This window comes from Ovis canadensis, chromosome 1 (assembly GCF_042477335.2).
Source record: "Ovis canadensis isolate MfBH-ARS-UI-01 breed Bighorn chromosome 1, ARS-UI_OviCan_v2, whole genome shotgun sequence".
NCBI classification, from domain to species: domain Eukaryota; kingdom Metazoa; phylum Chordata; class Mammalia; order Artiodactyla; family Bovidae; genus Ovis; species Ovis canadensis.
This window is the reverse complement of record NC_091245.1, coordinates 92,413,980-92,434,287: the sequence shown is the minus strand read 5'-3', so window position 1 is coordinate 92,434,287 and position 20,308 is coordinate 92,413,980. Positions and strand designations below refer to the sequence as shown.

At 39.5% G+C, this 20,308-nt stretch overlaps 1 protein-coding gene across 2 annotated transcripts in view; it reads left to right on the top strand.

Annotated features, from left to right (window-relative positions):
* Positions 1 to 20,308, top strand: part of TRIM33 (tripartite motif containing 33) — a 144,605-nt gene that overhangs the window by 84,830 nt on the left and 39,467 nt on the right. For both annotated transcript variants that reach the window (XM_069601307.1, XM_069601301.1), the window contains exon 5: positions 19,927 to 20,043. In XM_069601307.1, the coding sequence (XP_069457408.1) occupies positions 19,927 to 20,043 (117 nt within the window). The remainder of the gene's footprint in view (positions 1 to 19,926; positions 20,044 to 20,308) is intronic.

Below are 20,308 nucleotides of genomic sequence, written 5' to 3'. Positions count from 1 at the left end.
TTTACAATATTATGTTGGTTTCTGCTGTACAGCAATGCAAATCAGTCATAACTAAATATATATTATATACACAAACACACACAGAGGTTGTTTACATGTACCCTCTCTCTAGAGCCTTCCTCTCCCATTCCCACACCTCTGTGTCATCACAGAGCTCCAGGCTGGGCTCTCTGTGTGAAATAGTAGCTTCCCATTAACTACCTGTTTTATACATGGTAGTATATATATATACATGGGCTTCCCTGGTGGCAATAGTGGTAAAGAACCTGCCTTCCAATTCAGGAGACTTGAGAGATGCGGGTTTGATCCCTGGGTTAGGAAGACCCCTGGAAGAGGGCATAGCAGCCCACTTCAGTATTCTTGCCTGGAGAATCCAATGGACAGAAGAGCCTGGTGGGCTATGGTCCATAGGATCTCACAGAGCTGGACGCAAGTGAAGTGACAGCATGCACGGGTACAAGCCATTAAACTGTGCTAGAGATGTCTAGTCTAGCCCCATACTATTAATAGGGGCTTCCCTGGTGGCTCAGATAGTAAAGAATCTGCCTGCCAAATGGGAGACCTGGGTTCAATCCCTGGGTCAGGAAGATCCCCTGGAGGAGGGCATGGCAACCCACTCCAGTATTCTTGCTTGGAGAATCCCATGGACAGAGGAGCCTGGAGGACCATTGGGTGGCAAAGAGTCAGACTCGGCTGAGTGACTAGGTGACATGATAAGTGTATATGTGTCAGTTCTGCTTTCTCAGTCTGTCCCGTCCTTACCTTCTCCCACTGTGTTAACAGGTCCGTTCTCTACCAGGTGATCAGTGCCATTTTCTAGATTCCATATATCTGTGTGTGTGTTACTGCTAATATATGATACTTTTCTCTTCCTGACTTTACTCTGTAAAAGGCTCTAGGTTCATCCACCTCACTGCAGTTGACTCAGATTTGTTCCTTTCTATGGCTGAGCAACGTTGCACTGTATATACGTACCACATCTTGTTTACCCGTTCATCTGTTGGTTAGCATCTAGGTTGCTTCCATGCCCTGATTATTGTCTGCAGTGAGCATTGGAGTACCTGTGCCTTTGGATCTGTGGTTTTCTCAGGATATATAGCCAGTAGTGGGATTGTTAGGTTATATGGAAGACTTATTACGAGTTTTTTTTTTTTTTTAAGGCATCTCTGTATTGTTTTCTGTAATGGCTGTATCATTTCACATTCTCAACAGTGCAGAAGGGTTCCCAGAATTATCAGTTAAATGTTGAAGGCTTCTTACTTTCTCTTTTAATTGGAGGCTCTTGCTCTTTTAATTGGAATCTTTAAAGCTAGTCCCTACACATGAACCTTCAACTTGAAAACTTTGAAAGATGCAAACATGTGTCAGGCATGAGTGAAATCGCACCTTGCCCTCTGTCTCCTGTTGCTGACAATCCTTCAGCTCTACCATCTATTCCCTCCTCTCCTTCTTCCTCTTCCTTGCCTGTTCACTTGATGCCAGCACCTGTATGCCAGCTTTTGTACTGTACGGTGACTTAGTGGTAAGGAATCCACCTGCCAGTGCAGGAGACTGGGGTTCAATTCCTGGGTTGGGAAGGTTCCTCAGAGAAGGTAATAGCAGCCCACTCCAGTATTCTTGTCTGGAAAATCCCATGGCCAGAGGAGCCTGGTAGCTACAGTCTACAGGGTTGCAAAAGAGTCTGGCACAACTTAGTGACTAAAGAGCAACTGTTCTTTTCAAGGTACTACACTGTAAGGTTAAAAATGTTTTCTTTATTTTTTTGTGTTTGCTTTTTTATGTATTGTGTGTGTGAAAAGTATTATAAACCTATTACAGTACTATATCACAGATTGTTTTAGTTGGATACCTATGCTGACTTTGTTGGACTTATGAAAAAATTGGACTTACAAATGTTCTCTTGGAATGGAACTCATTTGTATGTAGGAGGCTTATTGGATTTAGTGATGAGGTTAGGTTTAAGTTTTTATTTTTTATTGTCTTTTGCGCTTTAAAAGATTAAATTAATTTAGTTATTTATGGCTGTGCTGGGTCTTCGTTGCTACATGGGCTTCCTCTAGTTGTGGCGGGGGTGGGGGTGGAGGCGCTGCTCTAGGTGTGGTGCGCCAGCTTCTCATTGCAGTGGCTCCTCTCGTTTCGGAGCACAGGCTTCAGTAGTTGTGGCACATGGTCTTAGTTGCTCCGCAGCATGTGGGACCTCTGAGGGTCAGGGTTGGCATCCATCTCCTGCACTAACAGGTGAATTCTTTATCACTGACCCACCAGGAAAGCCCCTCTTGTGCTTTATTATTTTGTTTCTTTCCTGCCATCTTTTAAGTTAAAACTTTTTGGTAATTTATTTTATATCCACTTTTGGCTTTTTAAGGTATTGCTATTTAGTGGCTAAGTTGTGTCTTACTCTCTTGTGACCCCTGGTCTACAGCCCTTGAGGCTCCTCTGTCCATGGGATTTTCCTGGCAAGAAGACCGGAGTGGATTGCCATTTCCTTCTCCAGGGGATCTTCCTGACCCAGGGATCGAACCTGCATCTCCTGCATTGGCAGGCAGATTTTTTACCGCTGAGCCACCGGGGAAGCCCAGTCTTAGATATTACAGGTTTTATGAAAGGTAGATCATGGTGTTCTAAACTACAGATGTCTAGTTACAACTGTGAGCTTCTCTCCAGTCGTGGCATAGGGACTCTACAGCTACTGTGGGCTCAGTAGTTGGAACACAAGGGCTCTCTAGTTGTAAGCCCGGTCTTCATGTCAACCCATTTATTGCTGTTGCTGTTGCTCCACATCTCTTGCGTCCCGTCGCTCTGAAAGCTGTTCTTCAGCATTTCTTGTTTTGCAGGTCTGCTGGCAATGAATATTGTCAGCTTCTTTGGAATAGATGTTTGGAAATGTATTTACACTGTTTATAAAATTCGGGACTGCCAGTTTCTTCTTTCCGCATTTAAAGTAGTTAAAGTCATTACTTTGTATTCTGGCCTTCTTTGTTGTTAATTCTATCATTCAGACTGTTCTTGACTGAGTGTTGTTTGGCAGTTCTCTGGCTGCTTTCAAGGTTTTCTTTGGTTTTCTCCATTTGAACCCTGATGTTTTTATGTTTGTCTTTTTTTATCCTGTGTGTGGTTCACTGAACTTGCACCTGTAAGTCGATGGCTTTCATCAGTTTTGGAAAGTTGGCCATTAAAAAGATTTTTCTCTCTCCTCATTGTTACTGTCTTCTGGGAGTCCAGTTACACATTCGTTAGGCACTTGGTTTTGTTACACAGGCCCCTGAGGCTTCGTTCATTTTCCTTCCGTCTGTTTCCTCACTTCTTCCTTGTTGTTACAGTTTCTCATTTGTGTTCATTTTTGCTCACCCTTTTCTTCAGTCATCTCCCATTTGCTACCAGACACATCTGGTGAGTTTTTTCAGTTATTGTGCTTTTCTAGAATTTTAGCTTTTAAAAAATAGTTTCTATTTCTTTGCTGAGACTTCATTTAAATTTTGAGTAAATACACAGTAGCCTATTCGAAGTAGTTGCTTAATATAGCAGTTGAACTATCTTGGTGACAGTTTGTATTGAATAGGTTTTTCTTTACTTTGAGTCATACATTCCTATTTCTTTGAATACCTAGTGATTTTTAATTGTGATTTGGACATTATGGATGATATAGAAATTCTGGTTTCTTTCGTCTTCCTCCGTAGAGTGTTAATTGTTCTAGCAAGCAGTTAAATTATTGGCTGATCACCTTGATCTTGTGTAAGCTTGGTTTTACTCTTTGTAAGGATCTGTGGAAATCCAAGGTATTGCCCAAGCCTCTCTCAGCGTCTGAACTCTGTTTCTTGGAAGATCTTGTGAAGACTTGATTTTAGACTTCGTTAGGACAGAATAGGCCTACGGTAGAATTTATTCCAAGTAGTAATTCAGTTTAGTCAGTCATGTCTGACTCTTTGTGACCTCATGGACTGCAACACGCCAGGCCTCCCTGTCCATCACCACCTCCTGGAGCTTGCTCAAACTCATGTCCGTCGAGTCGGTGATGCCATCCAATCATCTCATCCTCTGTTGTCTCCTTCTCCTCCTGCCTTCAGTCTTTCCCAGCATCAGGGTCTTTTTCAATGAGTCAGTTCTTCGCATCAGGTGGCCAAAGTATTGGAGCTTCAGCATCAGTCGTTCCAATGACTATCCCAGACTGATTTCCTTAGGATTAACTGGTTGGATCTGTTTGCAGTCCAGGGGACTCTGAAGAGTCTTCTCCAACACCACAGTTTAAACGCATCAATTCTTCAAAAGCATCAAGTATAGTTCTTTGTTTCTTTTAATGTGTAGCCTTTCTGGTTTCTCAGATGGATGCCTGGGGAAGTAAACAAAATCTCTTCTTCCACTGGCTCAGCTGGAATTCTATCTCCTAGAACTGCTTGATCCCCAGTTTCTCTCTTTACAGTGTCAACTTCATAACAGCTGCTCTTTGTTAATCCCTGCATAATCTCATCCTGTGTATTACTGCCCAGAGATTGGCTAAGGACTTGTGAGGAATTCATTTTTTCTTCTCCTTTACCCCCCACTCCCCAATCTCATCCTACACAGCTCCTACCATTCTAGTGCCTTACTCCATGAATTCCACTGGCTCATGAAGTCCCAAACCCTGATTTCTGCCTCCTCAGCTCAGAGAGACTTCTGTGTTCTGCTTAGATTCCAGCCCTCTGTGCTCTTATCATGTAATTGTCTTCAGACAGAGTGATAGTCTCTAAAGAATTATAAGATTTTTCTGCTTACAGTCCAGTGACTGAATATAGTTGTATATTTCTGACTTGTTTAATAATCTTTGGTTGCAGGGCTATTCTGGTACTAGTTATTCTGTGATAGTTTAAGAGTGAAAGTCACCTTTGCTCCACCTTAATATTTTTTATCCCTGATTACAGTTTTCTGTATAGTTAGAGAATGGTGTTTGTGGATTGTTTTTGAGGATCAGTATGGTTTAAGAGAGAGTTCAGTTCAGTTCAGGTCAGTCGCTCAGTCGTGTCCGACTCTTTGTGACCCCATGAATCGCAGCACACCAGGCCTCCCTGTCCATCACCAACTCCCAGAGTTCACTCAAACTCGTGTCCATCGAGTCAGTGATGCCATCCAGCCATCTCATCCTCTGTCATCCCCTTCTCCTCCTGCCCCCAATCCCTCCCAGCATCAGAGTCTTTTCCAATGAGTCAACTCTTCACATGAGGTGGCCAAAGTAGTGGAGTTTCAGCTTTAGCATCATTCCTTCCAAAGAAATCCCAGGGCTGATCTCCTTCAGACTGGACTGGTTTGATCTCCTTGCAGTCCAAGGGACTCTCAAGAGTCTTCTCCAACACCACAGTTCAAAAGCATCAATTCTTCGGTGCTCAGCCTTCACAGTCCAACTCTCACATCCATACATGACTATTGGAAAAACCTTAGCCTTGACTAGTCGGACCATAGTCGGCAAAGTAATGTCTCTGCTTTTGAATATGCTGTCTAGGTTGGTCATACCTCTTCTTCCAAGGAGTAAGCGTCTTTTAATTTCATGGCTGCAGTCACCATCTGCAGTGATTTTGGACCCCCCCAAAATAAAGTCTGACACTGTTTCCACTGTTTCCCCATCTATTTCCCATGGAGTGATGGGACCGGATGCCATGATCTTCGTTTTCTAAATGTTGAGCTTTAAGCCAACTTTTTCACTCTCCTCTTTTACTTTCATCAAGATGCTTTTTAGTTCCTCTTCACTTTCTGCCATAAGGGTGGTGTCATCTGCATATCTGAGGTTATTGATATTTCTCCTGGCAATCTTGATTCCAGCTTGTGTTTCTTCCAGTCCAGCATTTCTCATGATGTACTCTGCGTATAGAATCTAATGTCAGACATTTTTGTTAAAGAGGGTGTTGTTTGGAAGGAATGATGCTAAAGCTGAAACTCCAGTACTTTGGCCACCTCATGCAAAGAGTTGACTCATTGGAAAAGACTCTGATGCTGGGAGGGATTGGGGGCAGGAGGAAAAGGGGACGACAGAGAATGAGATGGCTGGATGGATGGATGTGAGTCTGAGTGAACTCTGGGAGATGGTGATGGACAGGGAGGCCTGGCGTGCTGTGATTCATGGGGTCGCAAAGATTCGGACACAACTGAGCGACTGAACTAAATTGAACTGAACTAAAGAGTATATAGTGATGGTCCCTTGACCGGAACTGTATAAGTTAAATTTCTCAAAAATGTTTTCCTAAAGAAATAGCTTTTCTTGGAATTAGGCTGTTAAAGAAAAAGCAAGGATGGATGTTTTGGAAATTTTGAGAACCAGGCATCAGTTGGCAAAGTAGGGAAAGCAGGAGTACAGTGGGTAAGACATGTATCTCAGACCAGGATCCATAGCATCACCCTACTTCCCTTTTGGTTGGGGGAAGGGATGAAGCAAAGGAACTCCAGTTATGCTCCATCCAGATGCACTTGAGGGCTTCGGGGATAACCCTCCCTGCATGCTTTATCTGAGCCTCCACTTCCAGAATCTCCAGTTTTCAAAAGTAGCCTGGAATACAGTATTGTAAAGTAAAATAAAGTAAAAAAAAAAAAAGTAGCCTGGAGAGAGAAGTTGTTTTACTGTTAAAGAAGGGTATGAAATAAAATTTCCATGCCAGAATGTAAAGATTAAGCATGAGACCAGATTGATGGACACAAACCACAAGCTACTACATTCTTTGCGAGGGGGTATCAAAGGAAGGCAGGGTCTTCCGCATCTTGTCTGCTTATAATCTCATGTTTGGAAGGGTGCTGAGAACTGTGCCAAGCAGTGGGTTGTGAAGATAGGCGAAAGCGGTGGCTGAGGGAACAGCTGCAGACCTGCTGCTTCTAAGCTCACTCGCACTCCTTTCGGGGCCAAGACAGTTGTATTTATTTGCTCCCTTGGGTGGCTGTTCCTTGGGTCTCACTTTCTCTAGGATGCTAACCACACTAGCTGTGTGCAAATGACTTACCTTGTGTATTTTAACTTTCTTTTCATAGTATTCTGGTTTTGTATTTTTGTGAATTTTAAACAGAGGCCCTTATTCCTGTACTGTATTCCCAGGTACATGAGCAGTGTCAAGCATAAGTTAGCAGGAGCTCTGGGTCTGCACAGTTGGAATACTTTTTGTTGCTGTATCACCAGAAAGAAAAACTATTTGGGGTCTATAATATAGCCTATTGAACTACCTTATATTTGCATGTTAGAGCTGGCTTTTCTTATGGTGTCCTCTTAATTAAAACCCATTCATCTTCAGTGTTTCATGGAAGGCTAGGTTTTAACTGGGTTGGGCCCATGAGTTGGTTGCCTTCTACTAAAAGGTTGGAAATTAGTCTGAATCAAAAAAGGTGGTGCAGAGAGGTTAGGAGAGGTTTGGGCCAGGTAAAAGGTGCAGAGAGGGGAAGCCAAGATTAGACGAAGGTCCATCTCTGTGTGTGATAAAGGTTTCCTGTTACAAACCTCTAATCCCAGGGCATGGGGCTCGCTTTACATACCAGATCCATCCTTTGCTTGATTGGGCTAGGCCTACTGTGCACAGCAGGCTGTATATATGTATGTATGTATGTATGTATGTATGTGTTTTTGTAAAAAAAATTTCAGTGGATAAGGATAGGTGTTAGGAACAATGCCTCTGTACCCATCTTGAGCTGCCCAGGGATGGATATATGAAGCAAGGACAAGATCCTTAACCTTTAACATTTCTGGGCGTTTCCTCCTTGACTTCCAGAGAGACCATCACTAGTGGCTTCTTTGTTTAGTTCCCAGAGCCAGTGTCCTATCCTGCTGTAGCAGTGATTAGTGTCATGGAGTTAAAGAAGAAAAAGGGGTTGCTTTCACATGCTGTGAGATCACTGCAAACCTGCCTCACTGTGTTGTAACAGGGCAAATGCAGTAGTACACACTGGGTGATGTGTGTCTGATCCTGGGTTCTTGTCTCCCTCAGTTGCTGCCCCCTTCTAGTTGCTGTATTTGTCTGCACTTTGTAGGACTTCATGGGATTCCCTGGTGGCTCAGATGTAAAGTGTTTGCCTGCAATGTGGGAGACCCGGGTTCATTCCCTGGGTCAGACAGATCCCCTCTGGAGAAGGAAATGGCAGCTCACTCCAGTACTCTTGCCTGGAAAATCCTATGGACAGAGGAGCCTTGGTAGGTTATGGTCCTTGGGGTTGCAAAGAGTTGGACACAACTGAGTGACTGCACTTTCACTTTTCTAGTTATGGTATTTGTCTGTGCTCTGTAGGACTTCACAAGTCACTGATCTGGCGATTGCTTGGTGGCCTAGTTTGTGTAAGTGTGTGGTCTTCTCCATGTTCTTTTAGGGCTTAATTGTTTACAAACTTCTTTTTATATTGAGAAAAATAGCCAAACCATCTTTAGCAAAAATGTTCTGTACCAGGCAAAAAGATCTGAAACATAAGCTTGGGGGCCCCTCGTCTTGAAGTGGGGGGGTCTTGAACCATACTTTCTTTCATGTTCCCTTTCACCTGTTTCCTATTTAGAATAAGATCTTCTGTCCTAAATCTAGATTCCTGCCCATTCCTCTATTTCACCCTGACATCCTCCACCTCAAATAATCCATATGTCTATATGTATGGATTGTAGAATATCTACTATCGAATGATTTGTGCAAAAATTTGTGATCCAGATAGCTGGTAGAAATGACATACAAATTCATATCTACCATCAGTCTTCTCAGGAACGGGTATGGCAACAAATCAGATTTTCCTATCCAGACAAATTGTTTTCCTGAAGTTCATTTATTGTCAGAAAAAGCAGCTTGTTTACTGAAGTTCAGTGTTCATTCAGCTCACTTGTTCAGTAGGTATTTGAGTACTCACCATGTACCAAGTGCCAGGCTAGGTGATGATTATGCATATAATAATACAAAAACAGAGATGGTCGTTGATGTTTTGGGAGACTCACCATCTTTACAAGGCTCGAGATTGAGTAATGGGTTCAGTAGTAGTTCATGATAATCTCCAAAAATAGTTCGTTCATTTTGGTTTTGCGGAAAAAGCCTTGTTAATTTTTGTATCGTAGTTTGTGAATCTATCCAACTATCTGAGGAACTCATAGGCTCAGTGAGTCAGTTCCCTTGCAGAATGTTTGCTATGACTAGAAGAAGAAGTGGGCATGGCTGAGAGTTAGCTTGAGATACAGGAATTTCAGAAGATTTGAGAAAGAAACATTCTTCAGAGTCATCAGTTACCATTTGGGAAAGGGACAGATTGGTTGAGATGAATGTTGCTAAAATTCTGAAAAGCGAAATCTGTATTGGTTGAAAATGGTTGATCACTTTTCCTTTGCAGCAATGTAAGCCTGCCTGTCACCATTTATGGTTGATCTCTGATCTCTGTATGGCTGGTACTTACCTTTGAGATCTTAGCATAAGTGTCACCCTAAAAGAATCTTCTGTATATCCAGTCTATAGTTTTTAACCATCCATATATCCTCTTTGTCACATCACTATTTAAATTGTTTTCTCATTAATTAGAATGTAAGGAAAGGAAGAATAGGACCCTGTTTTGTCTTGTTTACTGTTGTATTTCTAGCCTTTGAATGCTTCTGGCAAATAGAAGAACTCACTGACTGGATACTTTGAAGTCTTATTAATGACATATATAAGTCATTATGACTTATATATAATATATATATAAATATTTACACATCTTGTGATTTCATATGTATATCTTGTGATTTTATTATATATATATGAGTATGTGTATAGACATACACAGAAAAGTGTCTAAAAGTGCAGTTTAGAGAATGCCTAAAATATAAATGAAATAAAATCTGAATTGTCTTTTACTTAGCTACTTGATAAATGGAAATATTAGGTACTTTAGTTCTGTGGAAAAAGAAACAAAAGCTGCTGAGATGCTAAATGGCATCATCACCCAAGGAAGTTTGGAAACCTCTTGGCTATAGTTAATTCTTTTATTGATAGTAATTTGGGTTGTTTCTAATTTCGGCTAGTATAAAAAATAATTATTTTGGAGTTCAAGAAAATAAGATCTATCACTACTTCCACTTTTTCCCCTTCTATTTGCCGTGAAGTGATAGGACCGGCTGCCGTGATCTTAGGTTTTTGAAGTTGAGTTTGAATTTTAAGCCAGCTTTTTCATTCTCCTCTTTCACCCTCATCAAGGCTCTTTAGTTCCTCTTCACTTTCTACCATTAGAATGTTACCTTCTCTGTGTGTGAGATTGTTGATATTTCTCCCAGCAATCTTGACTGAAGCTTGAGCTTCATCTGGTCTGGCATTTTGCATGATGTACTCTGCGTGTAAATAAACATGGTGACAATATACAGTCTTGTCGTGCTCCTTTCCCAGTTTTGAACCAGTCAGTTGTTCCATGTAAGGTTCTAATGGTTGCTTTTTGACCCCATATAGGTTTCTCAGGAGACAGGTAAGATGGTCTGATAGTCTCACGTCTTTAAGAATTTTTCACAGTTGCTGTGATCCGCACAATCAAAGGCTTTCTTTCACATAGTCAGTGAAGCAGAAGTAGATGGTTTTCTGGAATTCCCTTGTTCTCTCTGATCCAACAGATATTGGCAATTTGATCTGTGGTTCATCTGCCTCTTCAAAAGCCAGCTTATACACTTGGAAGTTCTCAGTTCACATACTGCTGAAGCCTAGGTTTAAGAATTTTTGGCATAAGCTTACTAGTGTGTAAAATGAGCGCGGTTGTATGATAGTTTGAGCGTTCTTTGGCACTGCCCTTCTTTGGAAGGAGGAATGAAAACTGACCTTTTTCAGTCCTGTGGCCACTGCTGAGCTTTCCAAATGTACTAACGTATTATCTGCAGCACTTTGACAGCGTCATCTATCACAGCCTTGTCGTAGTGAATGGGCTTGCTTAACTCAAATATGCCATTTATATATATGTATATAAAACTATGAACTTCTCATTTTCCTTTAAAATTACTTATGCAAATACTTTGTCTAGAATTATGATGCTTTCTTCAATAAAGGTTTGAATTTCCTTTCGCCGGTTCATTGAAGCACTACCAGGTTGAGGCTATTAAATATCCAGAATGAAATTGTTTCAGACCATCAGATGATGTGTACTTGGTCTAAAAATTCGTATGGTGTACTTTGTGACTACTACTTCTAAGGATTCATCTCTCTCCCGCAACATTATAGAAACTTTCCTTTAGTCCTGTAGAGGTAGTAAAGGAGCAAGTGACTGCTGGTGGCAAAGGTAACACTTGTGAAACCATCATCACAGTCAGAATAGTGAACGTATTTTTATTATTCCCAAAAGTTTCACTTTCACATTTGAAAGCTGTTTCTGCTGTATCTCTAATTCTAATTTGACGGTTTTCTTTCAGTACTTTAAAGATACAGCTCTACTCTGTTATGGCTTGAATTGTTTCCAGTGAGAAGTCTATTGTCCTTTTTTAAAAAATTAATTTATTTAAATTGTATTTCATTACAATATTGTAATGGTTTTGTCATACATCAGCATGAATTGGCTACAGGTATACATGTGTTCCCCGCATCCTGAACCCAACTCTCTCCCTACCCTATCGCTCTGGTTGTCTCAGAGTACCCGCTTTGGGTGCCCTGCTTCATTCATTGAACTTGCACTGGCCATCTATTTTAAATATGGTAATGTATATGTTTCAGTGCTGTTCTCTCAAATCATGCCACGTTCACCGTCCCCCCTTGAGTCCAAAAGTCTGCTGTTTACATTTGCCGCCTTTGCTGCACTGCATGTAAGATCGTAGGTACTGTCTTTCTAAATTCCATGTGTATGTTGATATACAGTATTTATCTTTCTCTTTCTGACTTACTTCACTTTGTTTAATAGGCTCCAGGTTCATCCACCTCCTTGAAACTGACTCAAATGCAATCCTTTTTAGTGGAATATAATATTCCATTGTGTATAAGTACCACTACTTCCTTATACATTCACCTGCTGATGGACATCTAGGTGCTTTCATGTCCTCCCTATTATAAATAGTGCTGCAGTGAACATTGGGGTACATGTGTCTTTACCAGTTCTGGTTTCCTTGGGGGGGGGGTGGTGTATGCCCAGCAGTGGGGTTGCTGGGTCCCATGACAGTTCTTTTCCCAGTTTTTTAAGGAATCTCCACACTGTTCTCCATAGTGACTGTACTAGTTTTCATTCCCACCAGCAGTGTAAGAGGGTCACCTTTTCTCCACACCCTCTCCAGCATTTCTTGTCTGTAGACTTTTTGATGATGGCCATTCTGACTGGTGTGAGATGATACCTTGTGGTTTTGATTTGCATTTCTCTAATAGTGAAGTTAGGCATCTTCTCATGTGTTTATTAGCCATCTGTATGTCCTCTTTGGAGAAATGTCTGTCTAGGTCTTTTGCCCACTTTTTGATTGGGTCGTTTATTTTTCTGGTATTGAGCTTCATGAACTGCTTGTATATTTTGGAGATCAATTCTTTGTCAGTTTATTCATTTGCTATTATTTTCTCCCAATTTGAGGGCTGTCTTTTCAGTTTGCTTATAGTTTCCTTCATTTTGCAAAAGCTTTTAAGTTTAATCAGGTCCCGTTTGTTTATTTTTGTTTTTATTTCCACTACTCTGGGAGGTGGGTCATAGAGGATCTTGCTGTGGTTTATGTCAGAGAGTGTTCTGCCTTTGTTTTCCTCTAAAAGTTTTATAGTTTCTGGTCTTACATTTAGGTCTTTAATCTGTTTGAAGTTTATTTTTGTGTATGGTATTAGAAACTGTTCTAGTTTCATTCTTTACACATGCAAAACTATAATAAAAAATCTTCCAGCAAACAAAACCCCAGAACTAGATAGCTTCACAGGTGGAATTCTTCCAAAAATTCAGAGAAGAGCTAACACCTATCCTACTCAGACTCTTCCAGAAAAATGCAGAGGAAGAAAAACTCCCAAACTCATTCTACAAGGCCAGGATCACCCTGACACCGAAACCACAAAGATGCCACAAAAAAAGAAAACAACAGTCCAGTATCACTGATGAATATAGATGCAAAAACCCTCAACAAAATTCTAGCAGAAAGAATCCAACATATTAGAAAGATCATACATTATGATCAAGTGGGCTTTATGCTAGGAAGCAAGGATTCTTCAGTATTTGCAAATCAATAGTATGATACGCCATATTAACAAACTGAAAGATAAAAACCATATGATTATTATTAGATACTGTTCTGTCTTTATTCTTCTGTATATATCTTTTTGCCTCTCAGTACTTAAAATTTTTCTTTATTATTAACTTTAAGCAGTTTGAACACAATTTATCTTTGTGTAATTTTTTAAATGTTTCTTGTGCTTGGAGGGGGTTGAGCTGCTTAGATCTATATAGGTTTTATAGTTTTTGTCAAATTCGGGAAATTTTATTGCACTGTTACAATTTCTTCTAATACTTATTGCCTCTTCCCTCTCCCTCCCCTCCCCATTTGGGGATGCCAGTCATACATGTATTAATTTTATTACAGTTGTCCTAAAACTCACTGTTCCTTTATTGATCTCTCCTCCAGTTTTTTTCTGTTTGATTTCAGATGGAATTAAGAGCAGGTTAGATGTTACAGAAGAAAAGATTAGGAACTTTGAAGAAAGGTAGCAGTGTAAAGTAACAGCTTGTTCTACTAATGAAGTCTTAAGTAACTGAAACATCAGTTGATGTTATGGTGTTCCTTTTGTGAGTTAAAGTTAGTTTATCTTCTGTTCCCTTTTCTATTTATGTGAGAATCCTAATGTCTTTCCCAGGCTTTCTTGAAATTTCTATCCTTTTGGTTCTCATCATGTGTGCTCAGAGTGCGTGTTCTCTGCAGCTTTTCAGTTCAGTTCAGTCGCTCAGTCATCCCTGAATCTTTGTGACCCCATGAACCGCAGCACGCCAGGCCTCCCTGTCCATCACCAACTCCCGGAATCCACCCAGACCCGTGTCCATCGAGTCGGTGATGCCATCCAACCATCTCATCCTCTGTCGTCCCCTTCTCCTCCTGCCTTCATTCTTTCCCAGCATCAGGGTCTTTTCCAATGAGTCAACTTCGCATCAGGTGGCCAAAGTACTAGAGTTTCAGCTTCAACATCAGACCATCCAGTGAACACCCAGGACTGTGTTCATTGATAGGGGAACACACCTCCTTTAGGATAGACTGGTTGGATCTCCTTGCAGTCCAAGGGACTCTCAAGAGTCTTCTCCAACGCCACAGTATTCTTTGGCGCTCAGCCTTCTTTATAGTCCAACTCTCACATCCATACATGACCACTGGAAAAACCATAGCCTTGACTAGATGGACCTTTGTTGGCAACGTAATGTCTCTGCTCTTTAATATGCTCTCTAGGTTTGTCCTAACTTTCCTTCCAAGGAGCAAGTGTCTTTTAATTTCATGGCTTCAGTAACCATCTGCAGTGATTTTGGAGCCCAGAAAAATAAAAAGTCCGCCACTGTGTCCACTGTTTCCCCATCTATGTGCCATGAAGTGGTGGGACTGGATGCCATGATTTTCGTTTTCTGAATGTTGAGCTTTAAGCCAACTTTTTCACTCTCCTCTTTCACTTTCATCAAGAGGCTCTTTTGTTCTTCACTTTCTCTCATAAGGGTGGTGCCATCTGCATATCTGAAGTTATTGATATTTCTCCCGGCAATCTTGATTCCAGCTTGTGCTTCTTCCAGCCCAGAGTTTCTGATGATGTACTCTGCATATAAGTTAAATAAGCAGGGTGACAATATACAGCCTTGACGTACTCCTTTTCCTATTTGGAACCAGTCTGTTGTTCCATGTCCTATTCTAACTGTTGCTTCCTGACCCGCATACATGTTTCTCAAGAGGCAGGTCAGGTGGTCTGGTATTCCCATCCCTTTCAGAATTGTCCACAGTTTATTGTGATCCACACAGTCAAGGGCTTTGGCATAGTCAGTAAAGCAGAAATAAATGTTTTTCTGGAACTCTCTTCCTTTTTCGATGATCCAGCGGATGTTGGCAATTTGATCTCTGGTTCCTCTGCCTTTTCTACAACCAGCTTAAAACATCTGGAAGTTCACGGTCCACATATTGCTGAAGCCTGGCTTGGAGAATTTTGAGCATTACTTTACTAGCATGTGAGATGAGTGCAATTGTGAGGTAGTTTGAGCATTCTTTGGCATTGCCTTTCTTTGGGATTGGAATGAAAACTGACCTTTTCCAGTCCTGTGGCCACTGCTGAGTTTTCCACATTTGCTGGCATATTGAGTGCAGCACTTTCACAGCATCATCTTTCAGGATTTGAAATAGCTCAACTGGAATTCCATCACCTCCACTAGCTTTGTTTGTAGTGATGCTTTCCTAAGGCTCACTTGACTTCACATTCCAGGATGTCTGGCTCTAGGTGAGTGATTACACCATCATGGTTATCTGGGTTGTGAAGATCTTTTTTGTACAGTTCTTCTGTGTATTCTTGCCACTTTTTTAAATATCTTCTGCTTCTGTTAGGTGCATACCATTTCTGTCCTTTATTGAGCCCATCTTTGCATGAAATGTTCCCTTGGTATCTCTAATTTTCTTGAAGAGATCTCTGGTCTTTCCCATTCTGTTGTTTTCCTCTTATTTCTTTGCATTGATCGCTGAGGAAGGCTTTCTTATCTCTCCTTGCAATTGTTTGGAACTCTGCATTCAAATGGGTATATCTTTCATTTTCTCCTTTGCTTTTCACTTCTCTTCCTTTCACAGCTATTTGTAAGGCCTCCTCAGACAGCCATTTTGCTTGTCTGCATTTCTTTTTCTTGGGGATGGTCTTGATTCCTGTCTCCTGTACAATGTCACAAACCTCCATCCATAGTTCATCAGGCACTCTATCTATTAGATCTAATCCCTTAATTATTTCTCACTTCCAGTGTATAGTCATAAGGGATTTGATTTTGGTCATACCTGAATGGTCTAGTGGTTTTCTCCACTTTCTTCAATTTCAGTCTGAATTTGGCAATAAGGAGTTCATGATCTGAGCCACAGTCAGCTCTGGGTCTTGTTTTTGCTGACTGTATAGAGCTGCTCCATCTTTGGCTGCAAAGAATATAATCAATCTGATTTCAGTGTCGACCATCTGGTGATGTCCATGTGTAGAGTTTTCTCTTGTGTTGTTGGAAGAGGGTGTTTGCTATGACCAATGCGTTCTCTTGGCAGAGCTCTATTTGCCCTGCTTCATTCTGTACTCCAAGGCCAAATTTGCCTGTTACTCCAGGTATGTCTTGACTTCCTACTTTTGCATTCCAGTCCCCTATAATGAAAAGGACATCTTTTTTGGGTTTTAGTTCTAGAAGGTCTTGTAGGTCTTCATAGAGCTGTTGCTTAATCCTTATGGCATTATCATCTCCCTTTCACATATTGCCTTGAGTAAGGAACATAACCTCAGTTTAAAATTCTTGCAAGCACTATTATGAGGTCTTTATGTACACTCTAGGTCTTTTGTTGTTGTTGTTGGATTGAGGTTTTTTATTTTAAACAATAGAAATCGTTTTAAAATATTGCTAAAAATATCAGTGATAACCAGCTTTACGCCTTTACTCTGCTTTAATAAGCAAAATAGTATGTTTATTTAAGTGTTTTATATTTTTTGATCAATTTAATTCTTGGACTAATCCTGTAAGATACGATTATTACATATTTTTCTGAAGAAGACCTGAGACATAGAAAATTGTCCAAATCATCTGTTACTGTGACGACTGTAATGTTGCTTAGTTATTAAGTCTTTCTAAAGATTTAATGAGAATCCATGTGAGATACTTAGTAAAGTGCTTGAAAACATTGTAAGTTCTCAAAATGGGCTAATTGTTGTTATTTCTAGATTGATAAATGCTTAGTTAAATTATGTTTGGAGTATTTTTCAGGGTAATCTTGAGGATAGAATAGGGGGTTATACTGAAAAAATTAACTATAAATGGATACTTTTTGCAAGTGGATGGTTGGTTCTGTGCGATTGAATCTGTGCTTTAACCTATGCTTGAAAATTTATATAATTCGTATTTATGAAATTTTATGGATAACTGATTTAAGGAAGACACTGAGTCAGAATTACTACATATCAGCTTTAAAGGATGTTTACCTAGACATTCAGTTTGCATACAAACTAAGATGATATATTTCCCTAGAAGTGCCAGAGTAAAATCTTATCAACTGTTAAACATTCTCTGATAGTTACTAAGAATAATTACTTGGCCAAGAATAATTACTTGGCAAATAGAGTGGCATCCTTTTACAACTCAGGGTCTGATTAGACTTTAAATGTGCATTCAGAAGTTACAGTTTGCAGTTTTAGCTAAGTGATTCTCAGCCTTGGAAAAATTCTTTTATTCACTTCCCATACTTACGAGAGCCCTCTTTTCAAAAACTTATCAAACAGCTTTAAATAATAGTTTATTTCTCAATAAATTTATATGTATATAAGCATAATGATTCTGTCCAAAACATGATAATTGATAGCATACATGTTATACTGAGTTTCTATAATTTTAGCCAAAAGGAGAAAAAGTCTTAACTTATAAGCCCATCATTACTAAATCGTGGGTGTGTGTAATTTTTATATAGACATTTAGAAATACACAAAATAACTCACTGTGGTGAAGAATTCCATGTTAATCACTGCTTCATATACAAGATTAAAATCTAAGAAACTGCATATTACATATTAACAAAATTATGGTTAATCCATTTATTAACTGTTCATCCCCCTCATTTCTGAAGTATTTCACCTATTACATTGATTAGTTCAAAAAGAAAATTCAGTGTTTATTCTGTTAGCTAAGAGAATCAGAAAGAGCTTGTAGCCAAAACTACTTTATTGTTCATTTGTTTTTCAAGCTAAAGTTAGTATTTTTCTTCTAGTAATACAGTAGACATTCATTCAGGTGAATGGAAGCCCATCCGATTATCAGTGTTTTACCTATCTCTTGATGGTTAACTATGATTTATTATCTGAGTCCACCTTCAGCAAAATGTACGCTTCTGTTTAACACCTGGTACCTCCCTGTTTCTCTAGCTTTGTCTTTTCCTTAGCCCTGAAATTGACAGATGGCTTCAGAACTGTGTGCTTTTGTACATTCAGATTGTTTACCTTTTTCCCAGGTTTGTTTACCTAGAAAGGTCTTACTCACCCTTTAACATGCAGTGTAGATGTCAACACCTATATGAAGGCATGAAGGGCAATATACTTTCTCCTAGGTGTATCATGGTGTATTTGCTTCCTGCTTGTTCATATGAGTGCAGTAAGACATTTCTAGAAGTAGGATTCTGAAACATTATTTTGAGTTGAGAAAAGAAATAAGATTGTACAGATTTAAATTTCATGAATTAAAATTTTGTGAGTTATGGTACTGGTTGACCTTTCTGCCCAATGCCTTCTTATTTGCTGACATATTTAAACTGTGGGTCAAAAGATCTTTCTTCTTTACAATGTAAAGCTTAAGTCAAAAGGGTTAGCATGGTAATCTCATATTCCTGCTTTATCCATACAGATTAAATAAAGTCAAATTTCACTTTGGCTTTTGAGAAATAAATGGTATAGGAAATGAATCAAATGTTGTTCCTTCAATGTTTCTTCAATGAAGGAATAGTCTGGCTCACCTTTGTAACAGAACCTCTTTTAAAAGCCTTTTAAATTAAAATACTCACATGCTTTTGTGGTGTTTAGTTAACATATCATACAAGTTACCATGTACTAGACTTTACATTGTAGATAGGTTCTTTTTTTTGCTTTAAAATATTTCTCCTTGAAAATCATAGAATGATATGCCCATATGTATATTTCACTATAATAAAAAATTCTTAATGCACAAAATAAAAACCTCATTTGCCAGCTGTTTTGTGTAACCACGCTCACCCTATTGTTCTAAACTTTGCATTCTAATTCTCTGTTTTCCCTTTACATCTTAAACCCTACCACTCAGCAAACTTTCCTTTTGTTAACAACATCAGAGCCTTTCTTCCTGTGTTTACCACAACGGAGACCTTTACTAAAGATACAAACATTTAGGTGCTCATAGCCTTCCTCTGCATCTGAATTTCTGCTTTTACTTTAATGATTTGTGTCCACATAGATAAGGAAAACTTCTTCAGTACCTTGAGCTTCTCTTTTCTGGCAATCTTTTCTTGATTCTGCCTTAGCTAGGTGTTCAGCTTTTAAGTTATACCATGGATGTTATGGCTCCAGTTAAACTTTTGAATTACCAAAGATGTTGATCATTGTGACAGAGTCAGATACCATTGTTCAAGCTTGTTTATTCAGCTGTACCCATTACTACTGTACCCTGATCATCTGAGCTACTGTCTTTAGAGTTGTAGCTGATCTTCCCCTTCTCTCTTCTTCAGATCTTTTATATTATATTTCTGCATGATCTTCCTGGTGGCTCAGATGGTAAAGAATCTGCCTGTGATGCAGGAGACATGGGCTTGATCCCTGGGTGGGGAAGATCCCCTGGAGAAGGAAGTGGCAACCCACTCCAGTATTCTTGCCTGGAGAATTCCATGGACAGAGGAACCTGGTGGGCTACAGTCCTTGGAGTCGCAAAGAGTTCGACACGACTGAGCAACTAACACACACATATATTACAATAGTAGCAGTGATTTTATGATTTTGAAATTGTGGGTAGTTTTCCCACCTTTGAAAGTATTTTGTGTAATGTGATTATATTTTCTGATTTAAAATGTATACAACTCATGCCAGTATTTGGATTTTTAAAAAATGCAATCCTGAATCAAAACTCTAATGTAAGAACACTTGAGCAGTTTTGACTAATTTTGTTTGTTTGTTTAAAGTGGATTCACTGGGTCAGGTTAAGAGTGAAGGAAAATTTTAGTTAAAAGTTGCTAGTAATGTAAGGGCTGTGTGTCCTTCTTAAAATGTTGATCTTGTAAGGTTTCAAGGTTGACTCATCCAGCGGTTGTTTGTTCCCAAATCACAGTCATAAATTTTCTGTTTTAAATGTTATTTTTGTTTTTTTGTTTTGAAGGTATCAGTTTTTGGAAGAAGCTTTTCAAAACCAGAAAGGTGCAATTGAGAATCTACTGGCTAAGCTTCTTGAGAAGAAGAATTATGTTCATTTTGCAGCTACTCAGGTGCAGAATAGGTAAGTGTGGTTCCTTAAAACCAAAATTTCACTTTAAAGATTATTAAACAAAGTGGGTCCAGTTTAAATTTGTTTTCCTTCTATATTATATTAAGCATATATGGGAAAGATTTTTTTTTTTTGAGGAGTAAATGATTTGAGTTTGGATTATGATATTTATTAAAGAAAATTTAATTCACTAAAATTTTGGATACTCATTTAGGATACATCTTTGACTGTTATATAATTAATATCAGTCTAGTGTTCATAAGGCTTAGTTAAGTGT